The following is a 13,288-nucleotide window of genomic DNA, read 5'->3' as shown; positions in this document are numbered from 1 at the left end:
ATCCAGGGATCTACTTGCGAGTGAGCCCACTGCGCGCTGTAATTTTTGAGACGACCCCCCACCGTCCCCGAGTCCGCTTGAGAAGCCCCAGCGTCATGCTGAGGCTTTTGTAGAAGCCGGGGAGGGCTTCTGTTCCTGGGAAGGAGCTGCCTGTTGCTGTCTCTTCCCTCGACCTCTGCCTCGTGGCAGATATGAATAGCCCTTTGCTCTCTTATTTTTAAAGGAACGAAAGGGCTGCGGTTGAAAGGTCGATGCCTTTTTCTGTTGGGGAGTGACTTGAGGTAGAAAGGTGGATTTCCCGGCTGTAGCCGTGGCCACCAAATCTGATAGACCGACTCCAAATAACTCCTCCCCTTTATACTGCAAAACTTCCATATGCCGTTTTGAATCCGCATCGCCTGTCCACTGTCGCGTCCATAAAGCTCTTCTGGCCGAAATGGACATAGCACTTACCCGTGATGCCAGTGTGCAGATATCCCTCTGTGCATCACGCATATAAAGAAATGCATCCTTTATTTGTTCTAACGACAGTAAAATATTGTCCCTGTCCAGGGTATCAATATTTTCAATCAGGGACTCTGACCAAACTACCCCAGCACTGCACATCCAGGCAGTCGCTATAGCTGGTCGTAGTATAACACCTGCATGTGTGTATATACTTTTTTGGATATTTTCCATCCTCCTATCTGATGGATCTTTAAGTGCGGCCGTCTCAGGAGAGGGTAACGCCACTTGTTTAGATAAGCGTGTTAGCGCCTTGTCCACCCTAGGAGGTGTTTCCCAGCGCTCCCTAACCTCTGGCGGGAAAGGGTATAATGCCAATAATTTCTTTGAAATTATCAGCTTTTTATCAGGGGCAACCCACGCTTCATTACATACGTCATTTAATTCTTCTGATTCAGGAAAAACTATAGGTAGTTTTTTCACACCCCACATAATACCCTGTTTAGTGGTACCTGTAGTATCAGCTAAATGTAACGCCTCCTTCATTGCCAAAATCATATAACGTGTGGCCCTACTGGAAAATACGGTTGATTCGTCACCGTCACCACTGGAGTCATCGCCTGTGTCTGGGTCTGTGTCGACCGACTGAGGCAAAGGGCGTTTCACAGCCCCTGACGGTGTTTGAGTCGCCTGGACAGGCACTAATTGATTGTCCGGCCGTCTCATGTCGTCAAACGACTGCTTTAGCGTGTTGACACTATCCCGTAGTTCCATAAATAAAGGCATCCATTCTGGTGTCGACTCCCTAGGGGGTGACATCCTCATATTTGGCAATTGCTCCGCCTCCACGCCAATATCGTCCTCATACATGTCGACACACACGTACCGACACACAGCAGACACACAGGGAATGCTCCTAACGAAGACAGGACCCACTAGCCCTTTGGGGAGACAGAGGGAGAGTTTGCCAGCACACACCAAAAGCGCTATATATATATATCAGGGATAGCCTTATAATAAGTGCTCCCTTATAGCTGCTTTGTTATATCAAAATATCGCCATAAATTTGCCCCCCCTCTCTGTTTTACCCTGTTTCTGTAGTGCAGTGCAGGGGAGAGACTTGGGAGCCGTCCTGACCAGCGGAGCTGTGAGAGGAAATGGCGCCGTGTGCTGAGGAGATAGGCCCCGCCCCTTTTCTGGCGGGCTCGTCTCCCGCTATTTAGAGAAATCAGGCAGGGGTTAAATATCTCCATATAGCCTCTGGGGGCTATATGTGAGGTATTTTTAGCCTTTATATAGGTTACATTTGCCTCCCAGGGTGCCCCCCCCCAGCGCCCTGCACCCTCAGTGACAGCGTGTGAAGTGTGCTGAGAGGAAAATGGCGCACAGCTGCAGTGCTGTGCGCTACCTTTAGAAGACTGCAGGAGTCTTCAGCCGCCGATTCTGGACCTCTTCTGACTTCAGCATCTGCAAGGGGGCCGGCGGCGCGGCTCCGGTGACCATCCAGGCTGTACCTGTGATCGTCCCTCTGGAGCTTGATGTCCAGTAGCCAAGAAGCCAATCCATCCTGCACGCAGGTGAGTTGACTCCTTCTCCCCTCAGTCCCTCGTTGCAGTGATCCTGTTGCCAGCAGGAATCACTGTAAAATAAAAAACCTAGCTAAACTTTTTCTAAGCAGCTCTTTAGGAGAGCCACCTAGATTGCACCCTTCTCGGCCGGGCACAAAAATCTAACTGGAGTCTGGAGGAGGGTCATAGGGGGAGGAGCCAGTGCACACCACCTGATCTGGAAAAGCTTTACTTTTTGTGCCCTGTCTCCTGCGGAGCCGCTATTCCCCATGGTCCTTTCAGGAACCCCAGCATCCACTAGGACGATAGAGAAATATAATATAATACAAAAATGTTTTAACCACCCACCAAAGTCCAAAAAGACAGAGCCCTCGGTGTGTGGTTTGCTGCATTATTACTATGTTTAATTGGATGAACCAATCTTTCAAAAAGACCAGTTATTTTAGTATAGCTGTGTGCCGATTCCTCTGCAGTGACTCTGGGTCAATCTTATCTTGTCCTAACAGATATACAGAATCTTATGATCTCTTTGCATATACAACAGCGACAACAAAAAATGTCTGTAAAACGTATTAAGCACTAAGCAAGACATAGCTCCAAATCATGAAAAGATATATTGTGTGTTTTATGGTAGCATATGATTTAAATGTGGAAGTGATTATGTTCAAGTTTGTTAAGTAACATGGCACATCCTGTGTGTCACTCTAAGGCATTTAAAAAATCTTTCTCCGTTCAGAAGCATGATCAGGAAATTGATGAGTCAGAAATTCTGTTTTATCTGGCAAAGTATACCCACATACTTAGCAACAGGGTAAACTGCCTCATGAGGCGTCCCGTACAGTGATTTATGTGATAACGTATGAAGATATGTCTGCACTCATGTTCCCATGCAGAAGGCCTGGGGAAAGGAGTGTCAGTTTTAGCTTCAAGTTGGAAGACCCCTTAGGCTTAGAGGGACTATCTGTAAAACCTATTGAAGATATATTCTGACTACATAAAATGACATCCTATTCACCATAAAGCACAGATAACCTATTGCACCACTTTTTAAGCAGTCTGGGTTCAGGTCCAATATATTCCAAACATAAAAGCTTATCTTGTGGGGATAAAAACCACAAGCTTAACATCACAACCAACTTGCAAGTAGTTACCGTATATACTCGAGTATAAGTCGATCCGAATATAAGCCGAGGCACCTAATTTTACCACAAAAAACTGGGAAAAATTATTGACTCGAGTATAAGCTTAGGGTGGGAAATGCACGGTGCCAGGGGTTTTCATGCTCAGGGTGTCATGCTCGTTGCCAGGGGTTTCATGCAGTAGGTGTTATGCTTGTTGCCAGGGGGTAATGCTTATTGCTACAGATGTGCCCCCAGTGCCACATATACCCCCACTGACAGATATCCCCCCACAGTGCCAGATAAAAACAAGCCCCCCTGTTGCTTTGCCCCCAGTAGTTGTGCCCCCTCTTTCTTTGCCCCCAGTAGTTGTGCCCCCTCTTTCTTTGCCCCCAGTAGTTGTGCCCTCTCTTTCTTTTCCCCCTGTTGCCGCTTACAAACACACACACACAAAATAATAAAAACAATACTTACCACTGCCCCGCTCCTGCTTCCAGACCGCTTCTTCTGCTGCTGCTGCTGCTCCGTCCGTCTGTCCGCTCCTCTCTATGGGAGAGACTTCATGACGTCTCTCCCATAGCAGCGACGCACAGACACTAGAGGTCAATAATGACCTCTAGTGTCTGTCCCTGGAGCCGGCTGCAGCGGACGCCCACACAGCCCACGGCGTCTGCTGCAGCTGTGGAGCTGCGGGGTGCTGACTCGAGTATAAGCCGAGGGGGGCTTTTTCAGTATAGAAAAATGTGCTGAAAAAGTCGGCTTATACTCGAGTATATACGGTAATCAGGCATCATAGGCATTTGTGACCAGCGATTACAGCATCTCATTCTTAATTTTAAACAACAAAAAAAAAGGAAGAAGAGAGTAATCGCAAATCCACTGATCTCACCGCACAATGCTTGGAAACAGTAGAATGTCTCAGGGATAAGTGAATTGGACCAATAGAATGTAAATCAGGACCAATCCAGCTAAAGGAGTTATATATGCTTCCTTTACTCTAATGTACAGCATATTTAAATTATTCTACGGATTACAGGAATATTCTCTTCGCATATGGAAATTTCAGAAAAGCTAGAAATACATGTGCCAGTCAGAGACCTTTTATTCCACTTATACACTAGTCATAAAGATTACATATTGTACAGTCCAGAGGTTCTCAACCCTCAGGTTTTCCCAACAGGTCATGTTGTGGACAGGTCATGTCTGTGGAAGCAGGTGGGATATTTACTGACCAGCCAAAAAGATTCAGGGGTACACTTACTAAGCAGTGATAACAGCGGAGAAGTGAGCCAGTGGAGATATTTCCCCATCAACCAATCAGCATCTCTGTATCATTTTATAGTATGCAAATTATAGAGGTTACTTCAGTGCTGATTGGTTGCCATGGGCAACTTCTCCACTGTTGGTGATACTGGACTGGAGTCGAGAACTCTTTGTATAGTGTTAAAATAGATCAGCATGTACAAAATAATGTCATTTTAATGAAAGGAGAGGGTGGGATGATGCCTGAGGGTCCAGAGATAAACTGTAGGAATATGTTTAAATCTTAATGTGTATATGAAGGTACAACTTGGATTCTTTTTTTGTAAAAATGCTAAATTTTCAATAAAAATAACTCCATACAAAAAAAAAAAAAAAAGAATGTAGGACCATGTTCCACCCACCAGCTGTGAATTGCACTTACACATTGGAATACTCCCTTTTATTAATAACGCACCACCACACTGGTACTTTACAATATTGAACACTCAGTAATGAAAGATTGGGTATTAACAGGGTTGGTGTAAGAGAGGAGATGACCCATGTGCAGGCTCCATAAAGGCCCCCTCCTCTATGGCAGCGCGGTAGGCTCTAGTTTTGTGCTAGAGTCTATAGTGCATGCACAGGTTTCCGGGAACATGCCACCTGCTGCTCTGCAGTGCCAGTCAATTCGGGACTCCGGAGAGGTAAGTAGAATTATATGGGTGCAGGGTCTGGGGCCCTGTAGACCCAGGGGCCGTGTGTACTGCATACCCTGCAACCATTATAGATACGCCAATGGCTATTAGCAAACATACAAAGAGGTAAAGAGACCCTGCTCGCAAGGATACAACTCACAGACCTGATGCACTGTCATTCAGAGGATAGCGAAACTGTGTTTATACAACTATACAGTAATTCAGAGCCACTGAATCCCTGCCATCTGGCTGGCAATCATATGTAGCAGCTTGGGCGAGAAATTAGGGTTTACCTCGGACTCTGAACTGTCCAACTCAGCGAGTGTGGGGGCTTTCAGCAGCTTCTTCCGCTGAACAGTCATTTGCAAGGACCGTCCGCTTGCCCTGGTGAAGTCAGTCACATCGCCATTTAATGCTGGGCTCCCTGGCAGCTTTCTGGACACTTGTGGAGTAGACACATCTATATTTTGAAACAAGAAAATGCACAATGCTTACATAATCCAATCAAGGGATGAGACACACAGTAAGTGCCTGGTTTTGTTTTACAGTTACATAATGAATACATAACAACTTGGAGAGAATGGCCTGACTTGGCCGGCTCTCAATGTAATTGTCACAGAATTAGGCAGAAACACACAAAATGTCCCAAGTTAAAGAAGTTGTCAAGTAATTAGCAGAGATACGAAGATTTGGGGCCTGTGTGGGGTGCAGTAACTGACAAGTACTGGGTTATGAATTTGACTTTTTGGGGTTTTGTTTTTAGCAGACACCAATATTGAAAAGAACATTGCTGCTCAATATAGAAACATGAGGTACCCTCATAATTATACAATTGTATGACAGAATTCCTGCACAGCATATATGCATTTTTATTATAAAAAGGAATGACTGATACAAATAATGCAATCATCATAGAAGTGTGTTAATGGGTGGTCTTCTGTATGCCGGCGGTCGGGCTCCCGGCGCTCAGTATACCGGCGCCGGGAGCCTGACCGCCGGCATACCGACACTTATTTTCCCTCGTGGGGGTCCACGACCCCCATAGAGGGAGAATAAAATAGTGTGGCGCGCGTAGCGCGCCACCGTGCCCGTACCGTGGCGAGCGCAGCGAGCCCGCAAGGGGCTCATTTGCGCTCGCCACACTGTCGGTAAGCCGGCGGTCGGGCTCCCGGCGCCGGTATGCTGGTCGCCGGGAGCCCGACCGCCGGCCAGCCGTAGTGAACCCGTGTTAATAGTCAGGTGATGCAAACTGTACTACAAGCACAAGCAGAATAGACATACAGTTTGCATGCATGCGATGATTGCAAAATTACCATATTGCTAAAATTAGCGCTGAAGCATACCTCCCTTAACTGTACCGATTTGAGGGCTCTATCCCCCAGTCCCGATCAGGACAGCCATGTCCTATTTGGGCCAGAAGCTTGGAATGTATGCCCCTATTCACTGCTGCTATACATGGTGTGTGCGGCATTCAGAAGGGTTCTTTAAGGGGAAAGAGGAGACAAGAGGTGGCCTAGCATGTCGGGAGAGCTGCTCGCAACACCGGTATTTGTGACAATGCTTCCTTCTCATGTGTAAAGTACACCAATTCCCCAACAGAAAAAAAATGGAAAATACGCTCAAGGCAGATTCATTTTACTATAGCCTTTACTAATTTCCCCAACATGCCCTACAGATAGATAACAGGACTTTATTTAAAAATATAGGAACCACCGTCCTAACAGATCTCATCCTTCACAGCTTTCACGACTAATACCCCCACCCTCTCCACACACACAGACCTGCCCCCTACCAGACAATCCCCTCACAGATAACCCCACTAACAGATGTTTCCCCTCACCCAGATCTGCCCCCAAACAGATCTCATCCCTCACAGCTTTCACCCCTAACACCCCCTGCCCCACAGACCTGCCCCATAACAGATCATCCCCCAGAGACCGCCCCACAAACAGATATTTCCCTTCACACAGATCTGCCCCCTAACAGACGGCCCCCTACCCTGCACAAATCCCTATCCTACCCATCTCACATGCTCCTCAGCCACGTGACTATGTTGCTGGGGGCTGAGCGCTGTGCTTCAACTCTTCCTGTAAGAGCCGCACACAGGTGTCTCATCTCTGACTTCTGTCAGTGGCAATGTCGCTGTAAGTATTAGCAGCAGCTGGCAATTTTTTTATTTTTTTAATACTAAAATAGACTAATTTAAATAACTAATATTAAACCAAGCAGGCCATACATCTACCTAGCAACTCCCTGATTTTCCGATCTGCGGATTCCGATGCTCAGTGAGTTTCTGTGGGATTGTCAAAATGCTACATGTTAAAAATACCCTATTTGAATTGGCAAATTGAATTTTGAACATGGGAGGAGTTTGCTGATGACCAGAAGCAGTCATCGGCAAAAGGGCGAATTGCCCCACTGATTGCATATGTATGGGCCCCATTACTCTGAAAAAAAAAGAAGTTTTAAAAACCCGTCTCTCTCTGCAAACCTCTAAAACAGACGTCTCCCAAGAAAAAGATATTGTTAGCTAATGTACTTAATATCCTTTCATTTAAATGCTAAACTTAATTTGTTAGGAAGAAAAACACCATGAAAAGCTTAAGGTGAGTAACTGACTACATGATATATACAATTATTTTATTACATAGCTTACTCTAGCAAGGAAACTGAAAATCCTTGTAGACCAACCCAGCCTCATTGTGTTAATTAGAGGCAACAACCTCGGCAGATAAATCACACAAATAATTAAACAGTTGATAAATCACACAAATAATTAAACAAAGTACTACTACGACAGGAGATCAGAAATCTTAGTGGTGAGAGTCCAAAGAAGACACAGTACAGTATATATCCATTAGTGTACATATATAAATTCACATACACAAGTGATTCGCTGTCTTCAGTGATAGCATGTAATGTTAGTAGTGTAACAATAATATGCAAACTGTATTCACAATCAAACTGACTTAGTCTTTTTATTTTTTTCCGGAATAAGAAGTTGCCATTTCTGTAAGGCAAATTCCTAGAATGAGATGTCAGTCGAAACTGTTGTATTTCCATATACATTTACAGACACCACAATACAGCACAGGCACAGCCTTTACTACAGACCACAACACTGGAATTAGAAATTAGGAACAGTGGAGACATAAAGGGGGAAATTCTCTCATGGTCAGGAATGACTTTAGAACTGCCTAGAATTGTTCAACTTACAACCCAAAAGTAATTAATTAAAATGATAAAATCGTAATTATGCTATACGTTAGAGTGCAAACATTACCTACATATAGCAGGAGCAGTTATTTCTGGGTGTTAATCAATATGCATGGCGTTACCAGTGTCGTACCTCTGTGATGTCTCTAATCTCTAGTGAATTCATACGGCTGCAATGTACAAGGCTCAGCTGTCTGTGTATTTCTTATATGATAAGGCTTAGTAAATGACAATAACAGGTAACATATTGGTACTTCAATATAAAGACTAGAGAAACTTTCAGGTGTGTTTGGAACTAATGAATAAACTGGATACAAGCATAGGCCCTTTTAGTGGAGAAAAGTTATTTTATTCCAGCAGGACTGTTAAACTGGATACAGGCAACTAAGAAGCAGGAACGCTTTTTGTTGAACTGAAAACGTAAGATTTTAGAATTCTAAGTTCATGTCATATGTTCTTCTTTGGAAACTTGGACCAGTATTCAGTCTACAAAATGGCTAATAACCAAATTGCTAGAGGGTAACAAACTTACAAAACTTTAAACCTCCATTATTATTTTTATTTAGTAATAGAATGGTTAAATGTAAAACTAGAAGAAACTATAGCTTTGGTGACCCCAAATTTAGAAAAAAAACCCCACTTCTAACACCTTTAATGAAAATAAGAATTTACTCACCGGTAATTCTATTTCTCGTAGTCCGTAGTGGATGCTGGGAACTCCGTAAGGACCATGGGGAATAGCGGGCTCCGAAGGAGGCTGGGCACTCTAGAAAGATCTTAGACTACCTGGTGTGCACTGGCTCCTCCCACTATGACCCTCCTCCAAGCCTCAGTTAGGTACTGTGCCCGGACGAGCGTACACAATAAGGAAGGATTTTGAATCCCGGGTAAGACTCATACCAGCCACACCAATCACACCGTACAACTCGTGATATGAAACACAGTTAACAGTATGAAACAATAGAGCCTCTCAACAGATGGCTCAACAATAACCCGATTTAGTTAACAATAACTATGTACAAGTATTGCAGATAAACCGCACTTGGGATGGGCGCCCAGCATCCACTACGGACTACGAGAAATAGAATTACCGGTGAGTAAATTCTTATTTTCTCTAACGTCCTAGTGGATGCTGGGAACTCCGTAAGGACCATGGGGATTATACCAAAGCTCCCAAACTGGCGGGAGAGTGCGGATGACTCTGCAGCACTGAATGAGAGAACTCCAGGTCCTCCTCAGCCAGGGTATCAAATTTGTAGAATTTTGCAAACGTGTTTGCCCCTGACCAAGTAGCTGCTCGGCAAAGTTGTAAAGCCGAGACCCCTCGGGCAGCCGCCCAAGATGAGCCCACCTTCCTTGTGGAATGGGCATTGACAGATTTTGGCTGTGGCAGGCCTGCCACAGTATGTGTAAGCTGAATTGTACTACAAATCCAACGAGCAATAGTCTGCTTAGAAGCAGGAGCACCCAGCTTGTTAGGTGCATATAGGATAAACAGCGAGTCAGATTTTCTGACTCTAGCCGTTCTGGAAACATATATTTTCAGTGCCCTGACAACGTCTAGCAACTTGGAGTCCTCCAAGTCCCTAGTAGCCTAGGCACCACAATAGGCTGGTTCAGGTGAAACGCTGACACCACCTTTGGGAGAAACTGGGGACGAGTCCTCAATTCTGCCCTATCCATATGGAAAATCAAATAAGGGCTTTTACAAGACAAAGCCGCCAACTTTGATACTCGCCTGGCAGAAGCCAAGGCCAATAACATAACCACCTTCCACGTGAGATATTTCAGATCCACGGTTTTTAGTGGTTCAAACCAATGTGATTTTAAGAAACTCAACACCACGTTGAGATCCCAAGGTGCCACAGGAGGCACAAACGGGGGCTGACTCTGCAGCACTCCTTTTATAAATGTCTGAACTTCAGGTACTGAAGCTAGTTCTTTTTGAAAGAAAATCGACAGAGCCGAGATCTGTACCTTAATGGAACCCAATTTAAGGCCCATAGTCACTCCTGCTTGCAGGAAATGCAGAAATCGACCTAGTTGAAATTCCTCTGTTGGGGCCCTTTCGGCCTCACACCATGCAACATATTTTCGACATATGCGGTGATAATGAGTTGCTGTAACCTCTTTCCTGGCTTTAGTAAGCGTAGGAATGACTTCCTCCGGAATGCCCTTTTCCTTCAGGATCCGGCGTTCAACCACCATGCCGACAAACGCAGCCGCGGTAAGTCTTGGAACAGACAGGGCCCCTGCTGCCGCAGGTCCTGTCTGAGTGGCAGAGGCCATGGGTCCTCTGATATAAATTCTTGAAGTTCTGGGTACCAAGCTCTTCTTGGCCATCCACGAGTATCGTTCTTATTCCTCGCCTTCTTATTATTCTCAGTACCTTTGGTATGAGAGGCAGAGGGGAGAACACATAAACCGACTGGTACACCCACGGTGTTACCAGAGCGTCCATAGCTATCGCCTGAGGGTCCCTTGACCCGGTGCAATATCTTTTATAGCTTTTTGTTGAGGCGGGACGCCATCATGTCCACCTGTGGCCTTTCCCAATGGTGTACAATCCTATTGGAAGACTTCTGGAGGAAGTCCCCATTCTCCCGGGTGGAGGTCGTGTCTGTTGAGAAGATCTGCTTCCCAGTTGTCCACTCCGGGAATGAACACTGCTGACAGTGCTAACACTTGATTTTCCGCCTATCGGAGAATCCTTGTGGCTTCTGCCATCGCCATCCTGCTTCTTGTGCCGCCCTGTTGGTTTACATGGGCGACTGCCGTGATGTTGTCTGATTGGATCAGTACCGGCTGGTTTTGAAGCAGAGGCCTTGCCGGCCTCAGGGCATTGTAAATGACCCTCAGGTCCAGAATATTTATGTGTAGGGAAATAACCTGACTTGACCAAAGTCCCTGGAAATTTCTTCCCTGTGTGACTGCCTCCCAGCCTCAAAGGCTGGAATCCATGGTCACTAGGACCTAGTCCTGTATGCCGAACCTGCGGCCCTCTTGAAGATGGGCACTCTGCAGCCACCACAGTAGAGATACCCTGGTCCTTGGAGACAGGGTTATCAGCCTATGCATCGGAAGATGCGATCCGGACCACTTGTCCAACAGGTCCCTCTGAAAAGTTGTTGTATGGAACCTGCCTAATGGGATTGCTTCGTAGGAAGCTACCATTTTTCCCAGGACTCGCGTGCAATGATGCACCGCTACCTATTTTGGCTTCAGGAGGTCTCTGACTAGAGATGACAACTCCTTGGCTTTCTCCTCCGGGAGAAACACTATTTCTGGTTTATGTCCAGAACCATCCCCAGGAACAGTAGACGTGTCATAGGAACCAGCTGTGACTTTGGACTGTTTAGAATCCATCCATGCTGTTGTAGCACTTTCCAAAATAGTGCTACCCCGACTACCAACTGCTCCTTGGACCTCGCCCTTATAACGAGATTGTCCAAGTACGGGATAATTACAACTCCCTTTTTTTGAAGGAGTATCAACATTTCGCCCATTACCTTGATAAAACACCCTCGGTGCCATGTACAGTCCAAACGGCAGTGTCTGGACTTGGTAATGGTAATCCTGTACCACAAATCTGAGGTACTCCTGGCGAGGATGGTAAATGGAGACATGCAGGTAAGCATCCTTGATGTCCCAGGATACCATGTAATCCCCCTCGTCCAGGCTTGGAATAACCGCCCTGAGCGATTCCATCTTGAACTTGAATTTTTGTGTTCAAGGATTTTAAATATAAAATGGGTCACACCGAACCATGCGGTTTCGGTACCCCAACCCGTGTGGAATAGTAACCCCGTCCTTGTAGGGGCACCTTGAGTATTACCTGCTGGGAATACCGCTTGTTAATTGCCTCTAGCACAGCCTCCCTGCCTGAGGGAGTTGTCAGCAAGGCATATTTTAGGAAACGGCTGGGGGGAGACATCTCGAATTCCAGCTTGTACCCCTGAAATACTACTTGAAAGAAACAGGGATCCACCTGTGAGCGAGCCCACTAATTGCTGAAATTTTTGAGACGGCCCCCCACCGTACCTGGCTACACCTGTGGAACACCCGCGTCATGGTGTGGCCTCACAGGAGGCGGGGGAAGAATCTTGATTCTGGGAACAGGCTGACTGGTGCAGCTTTTTCCCTCTACCCTTGTCTCTGTACAGAAAGGAAGCGCCATTTGACCCGCTTGCTTTTCTGAAGCCGAAAGGACTGTACCTTTGTCTGTGAGGAAACCTGAGGTAAAATTATTTCTTCCCAGCAGTTGCTGTGGATACGAGGTCCCAGAGACCATCCCCAAATAATTCCTCACCCTTATAAGGCTCTCTATGCGCTTTTTAAGTCAGCATCACCTGTCCAGTGACAGGTCTCTAATACACTCCTGACAGAATGGACATTACATTTATTTTGGATGCCAGCCGGCAAAATATCCCTCTGTGCATCCCCCATATATAAGACGACGTCTTTAATATGTTTTTATGTTTGCCAACTAGTATCCCTGTTTGACAGGGTCACCGACCACGCTGCAGCAGCACTATCTGCAGGTCTCAGTCTAGTACCTGAGTGTGTAAATACAGACTTCAGGATAGCCTCCTGTTTTTTATCAACAGGTACCTATTAAAGTGGCCGTATCCTAAGACGGCAGTGCCACCTTTTTTGACAAACGTGTGAGCGCCTTATCCACCCTAGGGGATATCTCCCAGCGTAACTTATCCACCTGGCGGGAAAGGGTACGCCATCAGTAACTTTTTATAAATTACCAGTTTCTTAACGGGGGAACCCACGCTTTCACACACTTCATTTATTCATCTGATGGGGGAACAAAACACTGCCTGTTTTTTCTCCCCAACCTAAAACCCATTTTTAGAGGTGCTTGGGTTAAAGTCAGAAATGTATAACACATTTTTTATTGCCGGGATCACGTCACGGATGTTCCTAGTGGATTGTGTATATGTCTCCACCTTGTCGACACTGGAGTCAGACTCCGTGTCGACATCTGTGTCTGCCA

The 13,288-nt window shown here is 45.9% G+C and overlaps 1 protein-coding gene across 5 annotated transcripts in view; it reads right to left on the bottom strand.

Moving 5' to 3' along the window:
• The window catches only part of SPIRE1 (spire type actin nucleation factor 1), a 524,996-nt gene that overhangs the window by 94,991 nt on the left and 416,717 nt on the right, over positions 1-13,288 (bottom strand). For all 5 annotated transcript variants that reach the window (XM_063923426.1, XM_063923427.1, XM_063923428.1 and 2 more), the window contains one exon: positions 5,361-5,527. In XM_063923426.1, coding sequence (XP_063779496.1) covers positions 5,361-5,527 — 167 coding nt within the window. The remainder of the gene's footprint in view (positions 1-5,360; positions 5,528-13,288) is intronic.

This window comes from Pseudophryne corroboree, chromosome 5 (assembly GCF_028390025.1).
Source record: "Pseudophryne corroboree isolate aPseCor3 chromosome 5, aPseCor3.hap2, whole genome shotgun sequence".
Taxonomy (NCBI): domain Eukaryota; kingdom Metazoa; phylum Chordata; class Amphibia; order Anura; family Myobatrachidae; genus Pseudophryne; species Pseudophryne corroboree.
The sequence above is the reverse complement of the archived record's forward strand: the minus strand, read 5'-3'. Positions and strand labels throughout refer to the sequence as shown.